Source organism: Mesocricetus auratus, unplaced genomic scaffold, assembly GCF_017639785.1.
Source record: "Mesocricetus auratus isolate SY011 unplaced genomic scaffold, BCM_Maur_2.0 Super-Scaffold_100033, whole genome shotgun sequence".
In the NCBI taxonomy this organism is placed as follows: domain Eukaryota; kingdom Metazoa; phylum Chordata; class Mammalia; order Rodentia; family Cricetidae; genus Mesocricetus; species Mesocricetus auratus.
The window spans coordinates 1,388,784-1,404,911 of NW_024429213.1; the positions used below are offsets into that span (position 1 = coordinate 1,388,784).

At 39.7% G+C, this 16,128-nt stretch overlaps 1 protein-coding gene across 1 annotated transcript in view; it reads right to left on the reverse strand.

Annotated features, from left to right (window-relative positions):
- Window positions 1-8,105: 8,105 nt before the first annotated feature.
- Window positions 8,106-16,128, reverse strand: part of LOC101831010 (protein SSXA1-like) — a 106,276-nt gene continuing 98,253 nt past the window's right edge. The window contains exons 2-6 of the mRNA XM_021222776.2: window positions 11,758-11,871; window positions 11,221-11,335; window positions 10,802-10,900; window positions 9,054-9,179; window positions 8,106-8,606 (exon numbers count right to left, since the gene is read on the reverse strand). Coding sequence (XP_021078435.1) covers window positions 8,581-8,606; window positions 9,054-9,179; window positions 10,802-10,900; window positions 11,221-11,335; window positions 11,758-11,826 — 435 coding nt within the window. The 5' untranslated portion in view covers window positions 11,827-11,871 and the 3' untranslated portion in view covers window positions 8,106-8,580. The remainder of the gene's footprint in view (window positions 8,607-9,053; window positions 9,180-10,801; window positions 10,901-11,220; window positions 11,336-11,757; window positions 11,872-16,128) is intronic.

A 16,128-nucleotide genomic window follows, 5' to 3' on the forward strand; every position in this document is an offset into this window, starting at 1 on the left:
TTCAGGGCCCCATAGGTCAGGCCTTCTCGCTGACACTAACATTTGGGGAGTCCAGATCAGTCCCATGCTGGCCTCCCCGCTGTTGGTCTGGGGTCCAAGAGCTCTCCCCTGTTCAGATCAGCTGTCTCTGCTGGTTTTGCCAGCCCATTCTTTGCCAATTTGCTCATCACTCCTCTCTCTGTCACTGGGTTCCTTGGGTTCAGTTCAGTGCTTAATTGTGTGTTTGCCTCTGCTTCCATTAATCATTGGATGAAGGCTCCCAGATGGTTATAGACATCAAGTTCATTATCAGGAATGGGCATTCGAGGTGGTCTCTCCACTATTGCTCAGCTTGCCAATTGGTGTTATCCCTTTAGATCACTAGAGGTCACTCTGTTGCCTGATCTGTCTTCTTACCTATGATTCCCTATTCCCCCTATTCTACCCCCACCCACTCAACTTCCTGTTCCCCCATGACCTACTCTCTCTTCCTCTTCTCCCCCTCTCTTCTTCCCAGCTCCCACTCCCCCCCCACCCCTCGCCATGTTCCCCATCCATTCAGGGGATCTTGTCTCAATCCTCTTCTCTTGGGTACTATGCATATATGCATATCTTTTAGGTTCTTTCCTGTTTCCCATACTCTCTATCAATGGAAGTGCAGACTGGCACTATCCTGATCCATGTCTAAAATCCATATATGAGTGAGTACATCCCATGTTTGTCTTTTTGCGACTGGGTTACCTCACTCAGGATGGTTTCTTCCAGTGCTATCCATTTACCTGCGAATTTCAAGATTCCATTGCTTTTTTTTCTGCTGAGTAATACTCCATTGTGTAAATGTACCACATTTTCTCTATCCACTCTTCAGTTGAGGGGCATCTAGGTTGCTTCCAGGTTCTGGCTATTACAAATAATGCTGCTATGAACATAGTGGAGCAGATGCCCTTGTTGTATGAACCTGCCTCATTTGGATATATGCCTAAGAGTGGAATTGCTGGGTCTTGTGGTAGATTAATTCCCATTTTCCTGAGGAATCTCCATACTGATTTCCAAAGAGGCTGTACGAGTTGGCACTCCCACCAGCAATGGAGGAGTGTTCCCCTTTCACCACATCCTCTCCAGCATAAATTGTCTTCGGTGTTTTTTATTTTAGCCATTCTGACAGGAGTAAGATGGTATCTCAAAGTTGTTTTGATTTGCATTTCACGGGTGGCTAAGGATGTTGAGCACTTTCTTAAGTGTCTCTTGGCCATTTTAGCCTCCTACACTGAGAATTCTCTATTTATTTCTGGCCTCCACCTTTTAATTGGATCCTTTTGTGTTTTGGAGACTTGCTTCTTGAGTTCTTTGTAAATTTGGGAGATCTGCCCTCTGTCAGATGTGGGGTTAGTGAATATTTTTTCCCATTGTGTGGGCTGCCTTTTTGTCCTGTTGACTGTGTCCTTTGCCTTACAGAAGTTTCTCAGTTTCAGGAGGTCCCATTAATTAATTGTTGATCTCACTGTCTGTGCTACTGGTGTTATGTTCAGGAATCTGTCTCCTGTACCAATTCATTCAAGGGTACCACCCACTTTCTCTTCTAAGAGAAATCATAAGTTAGAAGACAGATCAGGCACCAGTGTGACCTATAGTGATCTAAAGGCAAACTAAGCAATAGCAATAGTGGAGAGACCACCTCGAATGCCCATCCTGATAATCGACTTGATGTCCACAATCATCCTGGAGCCTTCATCCAGTGACTGATGGAAGCAGAGGCAAACACCCACAGTTAAACACTGAACTGAACCCAAGGAACCCAGTGACAGAGAGAGAGGAGCAATGAGAAAATTGGCAAAGAATGGGTTGGCAAAACCAGCAGAGACAGCTGACCGGAACATGGGAGAATTCTTGGACCCCAGACTGACAGCTGGGAAGCCAGCATGGGACTGATCCAGACCCCCTGAAAGTGAGAGTCAGTGAGGAGGCCTGGCCAACCTATGGGGCATAAAAACATACATCATGTGTCCATAACACAAAGAGGGATGCACTCAAAGCCTGGACTCTTAGGGGAGTGCCTGGACCCTGCCCTGAGTGAAATGACAGTCTCTAGATATCCTCTATGAGGAAGGAAATGGCGATAGGGTGGGAGGCTAGGAGGGATGGTGGGGGAGTGCGGGAGGAGGAGAAGGAGAGGGAACTGGGATTGACATGTAAAACAAGTTAATCAAAATATAAAAAAGTTTTTAAAACCTCTGTGAGAAAGTACACCCATATATTCTTGAAACACTGTGTGAGAAACTACATTTATAACTTCTTAAAAACTAATGAGATAACACTGTGTGAGAAAGTACACTTATATCATCTTGAAAACTACCGATGTAACACAGTGTGAGAAACTACATGCATAACGTCTTAAAAACTAATGATGTAATACTGTGCGATTAACTACATATATAACTTCTTGAAAAGTAAAGATAAAACACTCAGTGAGAAACTACACGTGTGACTTCTTGAATACTAATGATGTAACACTGTGTGAGAAACTACATGTGTAACTTCTGTAAAACTAAAGATGTAACACGGTATGAGAAACTACATGCATAAAGTCTTGAAAACTAACTCGGTAATACTGTGTGAGAAACTACATGCATAGCTTCTTGAAAACTAAAGATGTAACACTGTGTGAGAAACTACATGCATAACTTCTTAAAACCTAACGAGGTAACACTGAGTGAGAAAGTTCATCCATATCGTCTTGAAAAATAATGATGTAATACTGTGTGAGAAACTACATGCATAACTTCTTGAAAATTAATGATGTAACACTGTGTGACCAACTACATATATAACTTCTTGAAAAGAAAAGATACAAAACTCTATGAGAAAATACACCCATAACTTCCTGAAAAGTAGTGATGTAACGTTGTGTGAGAAAGTATATTTTTAACTTCTTAAAACCTAACAAGGTAACAATGTGTGACAAAGTACAAGCATATAGCCTTGAACAATAACGATGTAACAGTGTCTGAGAAAATAAATGCATAACACATTGAAAACTAACGATGTAACACTGTGTGAGAAACTACATACATAACTTCTTGAAAACTAATGATGTAACACTGAGTGAGGATCTACATGCATAATTTCTTGAAAACTAATGATGTAACACTGTGTGACCAACTACACGTATAACTTTTGGAAAACTAACCAAGTAACACTGTGTGACCAACTACATATATAACTTCTTGAAAAGTAAAGATAAAACACTCGGTGAGAAACTACACGTGTAACTTCTTGAAAACTTACAATTTAACACTGTGTGATAAACTACACGCACAACTTCTTGAAATCTAACATCTTTAAAACTCACAATGTAACATTGTGTGAGCAACTACATGTATAATTTCTTAAAAAATAACGATGTAACACTGTGTGAGAAACTACATGTGTAATTTTTGAAAAATTAAAGATGTAACACTGTGTGAGAAGCTACACGCATAGTGCCTTGAAAACTACCGAGGTAGTCCTCACTGTGTGAGAATCTACATGTGTAAATTCTATAAAACTAAAGATGTAACACTGTGTGAGAAATGACATGCACTTCTACTTGAAAATTAAAGATGTACAACTGTGTGATCAACTACGTATATAACTTCTTGAAAGTAAAGATACAATACTCTGTAAGAAACTACACTCATAATTTCATGAAAACTAACGATGTAACAATGTGTGTGTGAGAAACTGCATGCCTAACTTCTGGAAATCTAACAATGTAACCCTGTGTGAGAAACTACATACACAACATATTGAAATCTAAAGTGGTAACAATTTGTGAGAATGTAAATGTGTAACTTCTTGAAAACTAAAAATGTAACACTTTGTGAGAAACAGCATGCACACATTCTTGAAAATGATGATGTAACACTGTTTCAGAAACTATATGCACAACTTCTTGAAAACGAACGAGGTAACACTGTGTGAGAATCTACATGCATAACTTCTTGAAAACTAAAGATGTAACACTGTGTGAGAAACAGCATGCATACATAAAAAAGTGTTACGTCATTATTTTTCAAGTATGTATGCATGCTGTTTCTTAAAAATAATGACGTAACACTCTTTGAGAAACTATACACACAACTTCTTGAAAACTGACAATGTAACACTGTGTTAGAAACTACATGCACAAAATATTGAAAACTAACGATATAACACTGGTGAGAAACTACATGCATAAAGTTATGAAAATTAACGATGTAACACTGTGTGTCCAACTATGTATATAACTTCTTGAAAGTAAAGATACAACACTCTGTGAGAAAGTCCACACATATCTTCTTGAAAACTAACGATGTAATACTATGTGAGAAACTACATGCATAACTTCTTAAAACCTAATGAGGTAACACTGAGTGAGAAAGTACATGCATATCTCCTTGAAAAAAATGATGTAATACTGTGTGGGAAACTACATGCATAACTTCCTGAAAACTAGCGATTGAACAATGTGTGACCATCAACATATATAACATCTTTAAAAGTAAAGGAAAAACACTCTGTGAGAAACAACACGTGTAAATTCTTGAAAACTAACGATGTAACACTGTTTGAGAAACTACACGCATAACTTTATGAAAAGTAATGAGGTGACACTGTGTGAGAATGTACATGTGTTACTTCTTGAAAACTAAAGATGTAACACTGTGAGAAACTACATGCATAACTTCTGAAAAAATCACGATGTAACACTGTGTAAGAAACTGCAAGCATAACTTTTTGAAACCTAACGATGTAACACTGTGTGAGAATCTACATATGTAACTTCTGGAAAACTATGTAAGCAAAGTATACACACAACATCTTGAATACTAACGTAACTCTTTGTAAGAATCTACTTGTGTAACTTCTTGAAAACTAAAGATGTAACACTGTATAAGAAACAACATGCACATATTCTTAAAAAAACAATGTAACACGGTTTGAGAAACTACATGCACAACATCTTGAAAACTAACGATGTAGCACTGTGTGAGAACCTACATGAGTTACTTGTTGAAAACTAAATATGTAATACTGTGTGAGAAACTGCATGCATAACTTCTTAAAAACTAACGATGTAACACTCAATGAGAAAATACATGCATAACTCCTTGAAAACTACCGATGTAACACTGTGTGAGAAACTACACGCATAACTTATTGAAAACTAGTGATGTAACAATGTGTGACCAAGTACATATATAACATCTTGAAAAGTAAAGATACAACACTCAGAGAGAAACTACATGCGTAACTTCTTGAAAACAACCGATGTAACACTGTGTGAGAAACTACACAGATAACTTCATGAAAACTAAGGAAGTAACACTGTGTGACAATCTACATGTGTCACTTCTTGAAAACTAAAGAAGAAACACTGTGTGAGAAACTATAGGCATAACTTCCTGAAAAATAGTGATGTAACACTGTGTGAGAAACCACACGCATAAATTCTTGACAACTAACGATGTGACAGTGTGTCACCAGCTATGTATATAACTTCTTGAAAGTAAAGATATAACACTCTGTGAGAAACTGCACACGTAACACCTATAAAACTAACGGTGTAACACTGTGTGAGAAACTACATGCATAGAGTCTTAAAAATTAACGATGTAACACTATGTGACCAACTACGTATATAACTCCTTGAAAGTAAAGATACAACACTCTGTGAGAAAGTACATGCATACCTTCTTGAAAACTAATGATGTAACACTGTGTGCAAAACTACATGCATAATTTCTTAAAAACTAATAATGTAATACTGTGTGACCAACTACACACATGAATTCTTTTTTTATTTTAAATTTAAATTTAAATAGAAACAAGGTTGCTTCACATGTCAATTCCAGGTCCCTCTCCGTTTCCCTCCCCTCCTCCCATGCCCTCCCACCAACCCCCCCCAATATCCCCTCATTTCCCCCAGGGAGGGTGAGACCCTCCATGGGGGTGTACATAATCTGTCATTTCATCCAGGGCAGGGCCTAGACCCTCCCCAAAGAGTTCAGAGTGAGAGTGCATCTCTCATTGTTGGATGGGAGTCCAAAGTCCATTTGTATATACGGGATAAATACTGATCTACTACCCAAGGCTCAATAGATTACCTAGGCCTCCTCCAGCAATTGAAGCACAAACAATAGAGGAATGCTGCTTACTAGCTTGTTCACCATGACTTGATCAGCCTGCTTCCTTATACAGTCCATGACCACCTACCCAGATATGGCACTGCCCACGCTCCCATACCAGTCATTAATCAAAAATTGCCCATAGACTTGTCTACAGGCCAATCTAAAGGAGGCAATTCCTCAGTTGTCTTCCCTGTTTCCAGCTGAGCCTAGTTTATGTCAAGTTAAGAAAAAAACTGACCAGAGCATGGGTACAAAGCAGTTTCCAGTATAGCCTGGTCTATATAGTGGGAACCTGAGTCAAAAGTACATCCCCCAACCATCCTACCAAAACCTAGCAAAAGCAAATTCTGAGGTAGACACAGTACCATGAGTGCATGAACATGCTCTCTCTCTCTCTCTCTCTCTCTCTCTCTCTCTCTCTCTCTCTCTCTCTCTCTCTCTCTTCTCTCTCTCTCTCTTCCTCTCTCCATATATATATATGTATATATATATATATATATATATATATATATTTCTCTCTCAATCTCATTCTCTCCTTTAATTCCCAGTTCTGGAGACTGTGGAAAATATATGAGAAAGTTGATGTCAGTCAAATTTAATGAGATCAGGCTTAAAAATGAAAATGGCTACGGGTATACATAGTGATAGTTAATTTTCACTGTAAACTTGATTAGATTTACAGGAGATTAGCAAAGGATACCTTTGTGTGTGTGTGTGTGTGTGTGTGTGTGTGTGTGTGTGTGTGTGTGTGTAAAGCTTTGTCCAGAAATATGAGATTTTGAGAGCTTAGGCCTAATCAATGCATGAATCCCTTGATGAGTTCATAAAGTGGAGGCATTACTGAGAGGTGGGGCCTCTGGGTAGGAAGTCAGTGACTGTAGGTTTTACCTGAGACTAGATATTGCCCTGACTCCTTCATGTTCTCTCCTTTTTTTCTCCTGACTATCCAAGAAAAATTGAAGAAAGCTCTCTGGAATACACTCCTATCACATTCTGTTCAGCACAAGTTTATAAGAAATGCAAGCCTGAATTTAGCAATCTCAAACTATGAGCCCCAAAGGAGACTTTCCCGTTGAAATTATTTTCCCAATCATTTGGTCATAGTGATAAGAACACTAACTGATGAGATATTTCTCAATGGTAGGGAACTTGTATGACATATAGGAGATCCTGACTTAAACCATGGAAGTGTACCACAAAATTATTGCCCCATAAGGATAAGCCCAGAAAATTCCAGTGTCCTATCATGACATCACTTCTGTTCTTACAGGGTCACACCTTCATGGCAGGAGGGCTGAGTGTTGGGACACATGCAGCCAGAGTCCCCTGCATCACAGAATTTGTATCTGTCATCTGAAAAGAGGCAATAAAGGAGGGAGAAGAGAAAGAGATTAGAGACAGTGATCTCCAACTACTGGAAAGAACATCTTAATAAATATTTTCCCAAGGTAGACAAAGTAGGCTCAGTGGCTAAAGGTGCTCACTACAAGCCTAGCAATCTGAGTTCAATTCCCAGAAGTCACATGGTGGGAAAAGTGAACTGATTACATCAAATTGTCTTCTGATCCCTGGTATGTACATTTCCCAAATTGTATAAAAATTAATTTTCTGTCATGATCAGTACCAGGTCTCCAAAGGCTGTCCTTAAGATCTCCAACATGCCCTCATAAGAGTGAGCAAAGTCAATAGTGCAAATGTCTACTGTTAGTGACTGTGACGTGGTACATGAATATAGGACGTTGAAATGTGTTTATTGCACCAGACAGAAAACTTAAGAAGAACTTATCTCAGTCTCAGTAGTAGGGCAAAGCTAGTGACAGATGCTCATAGTGGTAACGTTTGTGTGAGCAACTTCAGAGAAAAAATGCTGGCCTTATGACTTCCCTTAATAGTCCTATCATATGATAGACAAAAGGAGGACTGTTTTCTTCAGTGGAATGCCAATACTTGCTTCATAAGTATGGAGACACACAGAAATGCAGATTGTTAATTTTTATTTCTCAATAGGAAATTAACATCTTACAGAGTGTTTATCACAGTTAAAACAAAGATCACAGGGTTATAGGTATCTTGTAACAGCAGTGCTGTGAGGATGGTTCACAAAAAATAAGAACAATGCTTATAGAGGGCATGTGGTAAGAGTCTTGTGTATAGAGTTCTGTGACAGTGCTTAATACAGTAAAAGAGGTTAAGAGATGTCCTATACATACAGTAAATGAGGTTAAGAGAGGTCCTATACGTTGCTTACAGAGTAAAAACAATAAATCAGTGCTATAAGAGGGATACACAAAAAGATCAATGCCAACATTTGACACATGGTAGGACCAATTTTCAAAACAGTTCTTGGCATGTAAAAAGTAAAATGATGCTTAAATTTCACTGCTGAAAATTTTTGTTTTTGATGTTTAGGATTTCACAGTTTTACTCATAATCCTGATGCCCACCATGTTCTTCAAATCATGGGCTTATTTCTCCTGTCTGGGACAGAGACAAGAAAAAAAGGAAATCAAGTGTCAGTGAGATAAGATTGCCCACTCAGTGTTCAACTCCCCCTCCTTCACTACAAAGCATACATGCCCTCCTTCCGCAGGACCTTGGACTCTCTACTCTCCAAGTCAAGGCTCTGATCTAGAGCACAGTGACTGTCTAAATTGGCCTCTGAATTCTTATGTCAGAGGAAGGTGTGGCCTGCATATTAAGAGCTGAAATGGGATTTGGGAGCCTGAAGCATTCTGGGTAGGAAAGATTTCTAACATAATTGACAGAGAGTAGAGAAAGTATGGGATATTGCATTCACCTGTTATGTTGTGCCCCAAAGGATTAGATGTGGATTATTGTTAGGTCCCAGTGACCATGGGGAATCCAATATTATATGAAAAAGATGTATGTCCCAGGGTGTGCAAAGTATGTCAGAGTGTTACTTACAGGTCCAGCCTTCCTCTTTTTCATCTTCATCCTCTTCTTCCGGGTCACTGATCTCTTCATATATCACTGGCTTCTTCCGTTCCCTTAACCTGTGACTCCATATGCTCAACTTCCTTTCATTGTGTTCTGAGATAGAGAAAGGTTAGTACATGAGAGCAGGTGGAAAGAGGGTTTCAGGGTTTTGTTTTGTCAGAAAAGTACAGGGCTTGGGCCTCACATGTGCCCATGGGCATTGTTCAAACATGAGTTAAAATATCTGTCACAGACAGACTGAGACAGCAGGTTGTCGCCAATTTGGACCAAAGACCACTTCAGTGAGGACCATCCCCTGTGACCTATTTCATCTAGGATGTGCCTGTGGGTACATATTATAGATGCAGCACTTACTGGAGTGAGACATTTTACTAGTTATCATGTGGGACAGGATGCATGAGGAAGGTTTGACTTAGCTGGTGCTGGAATTTTTCCAGTATAAAGAAATTGTTTAATGTAAAAACAGAAACAACAAAGTGGCAACAACAAAACCACATTGCAGATATCAAGCTCCAAATTTCTGAATCTATTATATTTATGGTGGGACCCCATGGAAACTAGCCTGCTTAACTGTAGAATTGAAGGTCTGTGGACACTTTGGTTTTTAGAGCTGAGAAGACAGCAAAGGAACATATTTGGCAACGTTATTGATGATTATGTGTGTTAATCAAATACACAAGGTCTGTGTGATAGAAGCTCATTTGGCAGCTCAAGCCTGTAATCCCAGCAATCAGGAAACTAAGTCAAGGAGATGCTCTAAATCTGAGGCCAGGTGGCAGCTATAGCATTAGAACTAATCTTAAAAATTCCATTCTATTTCCTCTGTTCATCTTTAACGTATATTCTATCTCTTACCTGGGCAGTAATACATGTTTATTCATTCGTGTGTGTGTGTGTGTGTGTGTGTGTGTGTGTGTGTGTGTGTGTGTGTGTGTGTGTGTGCGCTCACGGGCTTGCATGTAGAGTAGGAAAACAAGTATTCTCTGCTAAGCATGATCTGCTTGCCTCTAGTTCCAGCTACCTGGGATAATGAGGCAGGATGTTTCCTCGAGTTTAGGAATTCAGTACCAACATGGAAATAACATAAACTGTGTTTCTGAATGCATAAGCAGGCAACTCCTTTCTAGGCTGCTCACACAGAATAAATTCAGTTGGGAGTAAAAATGTATTTCCTTAATATATTTTAGTATAATAATGGGGAAAATTTATCTTTATTAGATTTGAGTATGCAGATATGATGCTGATTCTGAAGATTTAGATATATCTATTATTTAAAATTATAATTACTCTGTGATTCATGAGCAGTATTTATCATGAAATGCATAGCTTTAAGAAAGAAATATTTCAAGCATGCAGATACTAATGGAGAATCACAGAGTTCAGTTGGAGCTCAGCATTATCCCTCAAAGTGCTTCATATATGTCTGGTGCCTTTAAACAAACCAGCCACAGCTAAAGCTGTCTGTTCAGCTCCACTACCCTCACCCTCCTTCCAGTTCCAGTCAAGCATCTATACATTTACTACTTACTTACAACCAATAAAATATACATTCTCCTTTTGCATGCCTTAGAATTTTATGTTGTGCCCAAGTGTGTAACTTTTCAATACCATTCTTCCCTCAGCTTTTACCTAGGAATGGAAGATTTGTGTGTGACCTTCCCTGGCACTTGGACTGAAAAGTTTTTTTTGAACAAAATCCCTCCATGTCTACTCACCTTGACTCTCATGGCCACAACCTTCATCAGAATCACTGAGCACAGATTTTGTGGCCTCTTCCTTGGGTTCCATGAAATCTGGGAGATGGGCTTTGAGGCCTAGAAAGAATCAAGACGTTTCTTCCTTATCAGACAACTGAGAAGAGGAACGCAGGGATCTGGCACAGGGATGATGGCAGACAACAAAGTCCACCAGAACAGAGGCCTACAGGAAAGAAAATTGAAGGCTACAGGGATGATTGCTGTAGTGGCTGGTCTCTGCTTCCAGCCCTGCACAGAATGGAAAAGAGCAGAATATTCAGCAGTTGCCTTGAAATCTCTCTTGAAAAGAGAACATGGCAAGAGGCTGAGAAGAAACCCTAGCATAGAAAGGGATTGGAGGACACTCAGGCTTGTCTGTACTCAGAACTTCCTCTTACCTAGACTTGTCATGGTTGTGTAGTTTCTTTTCATATACACATATGTGATTTTCTCTGAATAGCTCAGCTTTGCCCACTCTTCCTTAGAGAAGTATTTGGAAATATCCTGGAAGGCCTAGAAAAGAAGGAAAAATTCAATCTGGCAGCTAGTCTGCCATGTGTGTGTGCCACACAACCAAGACTATGTCCTTGGCTCCTAGACCTCTGTGTCACCCTTGAGAATTGGGGAAAACCCTTGATGAATGATTTGTGAGCAGAATGAAGCTGTGAACACACTTTCCAGACTGTTCCTTAGCATGCAATAGAGATTTGTTGCTGCTTGGTTGCTCTCCTCCCACCTTCAAGAAGGGTAGGGCAGTTTCCAGATTAGCATAGCAGAAGATAACAGGCCTGCTGACTTCAGAGATGCTAGGGAAAGATCTTCTGGCTTTGGGTTTCCTACTGTAACCTTGCTACTTTTCCCCAGTGCTTCTGCAGTCATCTACTGATAAATCTAATTTTCCAGGCCACTCCTCTGTCCCATGTAGATCACCTTACCTTACATGTCTTCTCTGGGCTATGCTCAGTTTTCCTGAGGTTCACTGAACAAGAATTCCTATTATTCATGATCGTGGGGATGCGATCTTAAAGGAAAGCTTGAATATTTCTAGCCTGTGGAGGAGAACAGCATGAGTCAATCACCTGAAATGAAATTCTACTAGTTTACATTATGGCTTGTTTGTTCCCAAGGAATTCTGTGGAAGGAAGTCAGGGGATAGACTTATGTGGGTTAGGAATGAAAGTGTTTCTGTGGCATGACGGAAGTCACTTTGAGTCTCTGAGAGCAGGTCAGATACCACTGTTACTAGTCCTCTGGGGTATGTCTTGATCTGAATTGCACACAGAAAGTTCTTGGTGAATGACTGAGGCAGAGACGATAAAGTGATAAAGTGCGGGTAAAATGTTGATTTCATTGGGAGTCAAACATTGCTCACTGGTGATGGGAGAAGAGGCATAATAAATACCAAATGCCATGAGAGGGGAGTAATGAGTAAGTGAGATGACCACAGTTTACAACTGATCACTAATTTTATGAAGTGCTGAGTCAGAAGCCTGCAAACAGACTTGGCGATTGTTAAGGACAGGAAGTGTTAATTGTCCTGATTTGATGACCATGTACTGGGTATATATCTTGATTTTTCACACTGTATTCCGTAAACATGCAGCCATATCATATGTTCAGGAAACAACAGACAAAATCAGAAAAAATTCTTCTTAGGTAGTCAGGCTTGATGCTGAACAACAGTGAAACAGGTAAATAGGGAGGTCAAGGTCAGCCTGGTTTTATAAGTGAGGTATGTCACAAACATGAAACATCAAGCAAAAAAATAAAAAAAGCATTTTTATGAGGCAGTAAAGTAAATGTGCAGTATATTTTTAGAGGTTAAATCTTAACCTTCAAAAACCAAAAAAGAAAAATAATGACTTATAGTTAATACATTTATAGTTAAAATGTACTTTCATTTCATGATGATGGAATTTTTCTCACCACACATTTTAACCTTCTGTTTATTTTAGACCCAAAAATGTACATAAGTGCACACACAGGCACATGAGTGTGCATATGTGCATAGAGGCCAGGGTTCAGTATCATGTGTCATGCCTCAGGAGACATTCCCTTTGTTTTTCTAAATCAATGTCTCTCCCCCAGGACTGTGGACTTGCTGAACAGGGAGCTTCAGAAAACCAGCTTTCTCCTCTCCAGAGAACTGATGACAAGTGACTGCCTTCTTTCTCAGCTTTGGGCTTTGAATAGAGTGCAGTGAATGAATGAAACTCAGGTCCTCATGCTGGCAAGGGAAGCTCTTTATCAACTGAACTATTTCCTCAAGCCACTCAGCATATTAACACACACACACACACACACACACAACACACACACAGAGTACATATTTGTATACACTGATATTTCATTCTATGTATGTGTGTCAGTGCATGTGTAGGTTCTTGATTTTGCCTTTGAGCCTGGATCTTGCTAAGACGTCCTTGCTGGCCCCAACTCCTGGATTCAAGGTACTTTCTGTCTCAGTGTTGAATGGATTAGACTTACAGGCTTATGCGCTGGTGTGTCCCTCTGGTATGTAATTTTGAATGTGATGTTCAAGGGAACAACACTGATATGAGCTCTCAAAAGGATGGAAAGTACTGTGTGTGAATTTAGGATATGTTGCTGGGTTAATCTGGAAATTATGTGAGTGAAAACAAGTACAATCCATGAAACAACAGGACCCAGCATGACTCACCCTGAGGAAATATAGATGCTTTTAAATTTGAGCACCCAAGGCTAACCTTGGAGACCAAGACAATTGGCACTTCATCCTGTCTGATTTAATAAAGCAGCCCCTTGAGCAGAGGCCATTTTCTCATCTAGCACTGAGGAAAATTAGGAGCATGTGGCTAATTTAGGGGTTTCTTGCACTGGGAGTAGTTTTGTTTCCTTCAGAACGGTAACATACTACTCTCAGAGACCTAAGATAACGATTTTGTCTGGGTTTGAAGGGACATTCGGCATCATGTCAAATCTCATAACTAAAGATACCCAGTATCACAGAAAGCACAAGGAAGTCACAAGCACTTGCTTGGTCTGCAGCATCCTCCTACATTACTTTCTTTTTTGTTCTGGGGCAGGTACTAGGGTTCAGGGCCTCACACATCCTAAACAAAGGCTTTACTGAAGAACTACATCCCAGGCCCATCCTGTTTTCTATCTACCTTGGTTTAACTGTTTAAAAACCTCAGTCCAAGAGAACCTACTACAGATGCTAAGCTTCTGCAAAGCTATCCCACAAAATGTGGCTGTAATTTCAATATAGACTGATGATCAGCAAATTAGGGCAGGAAGTGAATATAAACTAGCCAATCAGCATCAGGAAACCGCATGTGGCCCAGAGGTAAGGAAGGATGTGATGTGATATCAGGTCCTACAGGAAGGAAGTTTTTCTAAAACTATCCTGGTCACTGGGTGATTCTGTCTGAAGAGGCAATTTTTCACTGAGATGCACTATTCTGGGGTCAACTGGGTTGCCTGTTCACGTGCACCCTCAATTTGTTTGAGAGGGGATTGTTTGTGAACATTGAACTCAGGATTTGTCATCTCTGGGATTAAGGCTTTGGGTCTTCCTTGTGTACCCTGCCTCCTCTTCATCTACCTCCTTCTGGTGAACAGTAACCGCTTTTATGAAATGGTTTATATAATGCAGACCACCACCTCAAGTTCTTCTCATAATGTAAGATGGAAAATCTTCCCGAGGATCTCTAGCATAATTTTTTAAAACCCTCAAGTTTGTAAAAAGTAAATTTGGAACTGCAGAGATCACTCGGAGAGTAAAACTGCTCACCATCACACCTGGCAACCTGAGTTTAACCTCCAGAATCCACAGGATGGATGGAGAAAACCTCCCACATGTTGCCCTGTGACTTCTGGCTGGAAGGCATAGCTTTCCCCTCAAAACAAATAAACAAATAAAAAGTAATTATTAAGATTTCAAAAATTTCTGCATGTGCTTTTTGCTCAAAGACACAAGAAGTAGAAGCATATTTAGTACTTACTGATATTTATAGCAACATTATTACAGAGCATGTGTGTTGTGACCCCTTGGGGATCCATTAACCCTTTCTCAAGAGTCACCTAAGTCCATTGAAAAACACAGATAATTACATTGAGGTCCATAACAGTAGCAAAATTACAGTTGTGAAATAACAATGGAAATAATTTTATGATTGAGGGTCACCACAACTTGGGAACTATATTAAAGGGTCATAGCGTTAAGAGCCTGTCATGTCCCTGAGTGGGATTCCTAAATTACTTTCTATGGGAAGTCACTAATGACACCATCACCAGTGCCTTCCAGACTTCATCAATTTTCTCAGCTTTCCAGCCACAGCTTTGACCTAAGCTGCTCTTCTCAGAATGACACAGAAATCTCTCCTGACAGGGAAAAGACACATGGCACTTGGTCCAAGCACAAAGACCTTTCTCTGGGTCTTCTTAAATTTTCACAGTATCTTGAGTTAAGTCTGTTGTCACACCCATTGTGAAGATGTGGTTGTGGTTCAGAGAATTAAGAAAGTTACTTCAAGTAACACAGGCAGCAGGTAACTCCTCAGAGTCTTAACCCCAATGTGAATTGAATCCACAGTTGGCTATTAGTTATACTTCTGTATTGCTTCACCCACTTATTGGTCACCTGAATCTGTGAATGCAGTTTAAAACTGCAAGATGAAATGTCATTCTCATGATCTCAACCATAAATTTTGTAGCATAATACAACAGAAATTTGACCCATGGATGAGTCATTCCAATGTGTTCTTTTATGGTCATAGTGTTTTCTTCTCATTTGTCTGTGAGGAATCTGTCTCTGCCTCTATCTGATAAGTATACTTGAGATTGAATTTAAGGGCTTAGGTGGTCAATCACTATGATCTTTTTAATTACAACTTTAAAGCCTATTTTTAAGGAAGTTATCATTTACAAGCACCAGTTATGATAGCATAATATTTCTAAGTCCCATTAAAATAGGAAGAGTAAGTCAGAAGCCTTGGTATGAAGTTATAGATTTACTGGTGTATTAGTGTTTTTCTTGCTGTGAAAAGACACCATGATCACAGGAACTCTTATAAAAGAAAACATTTAATCGGGTCTGTCTTATAGTTTCAGAAGTTTAGTCCATTATTGTCATGGAAGGAAGCATGCAGACAGACATGGTGCTGGAGAAGGAGCTGAGAGTTCTACATCTAGATCACCAGGTGACAGGCAACTGTGTGCCACACTGGGAATGGCTTGAGCTTCTGAGACTTCAAAGCCTGCCCCCAGTGGCATACCTCCTCCAACAAGACCACACCAACTCCAACAAGTCCACACCTTTTAAT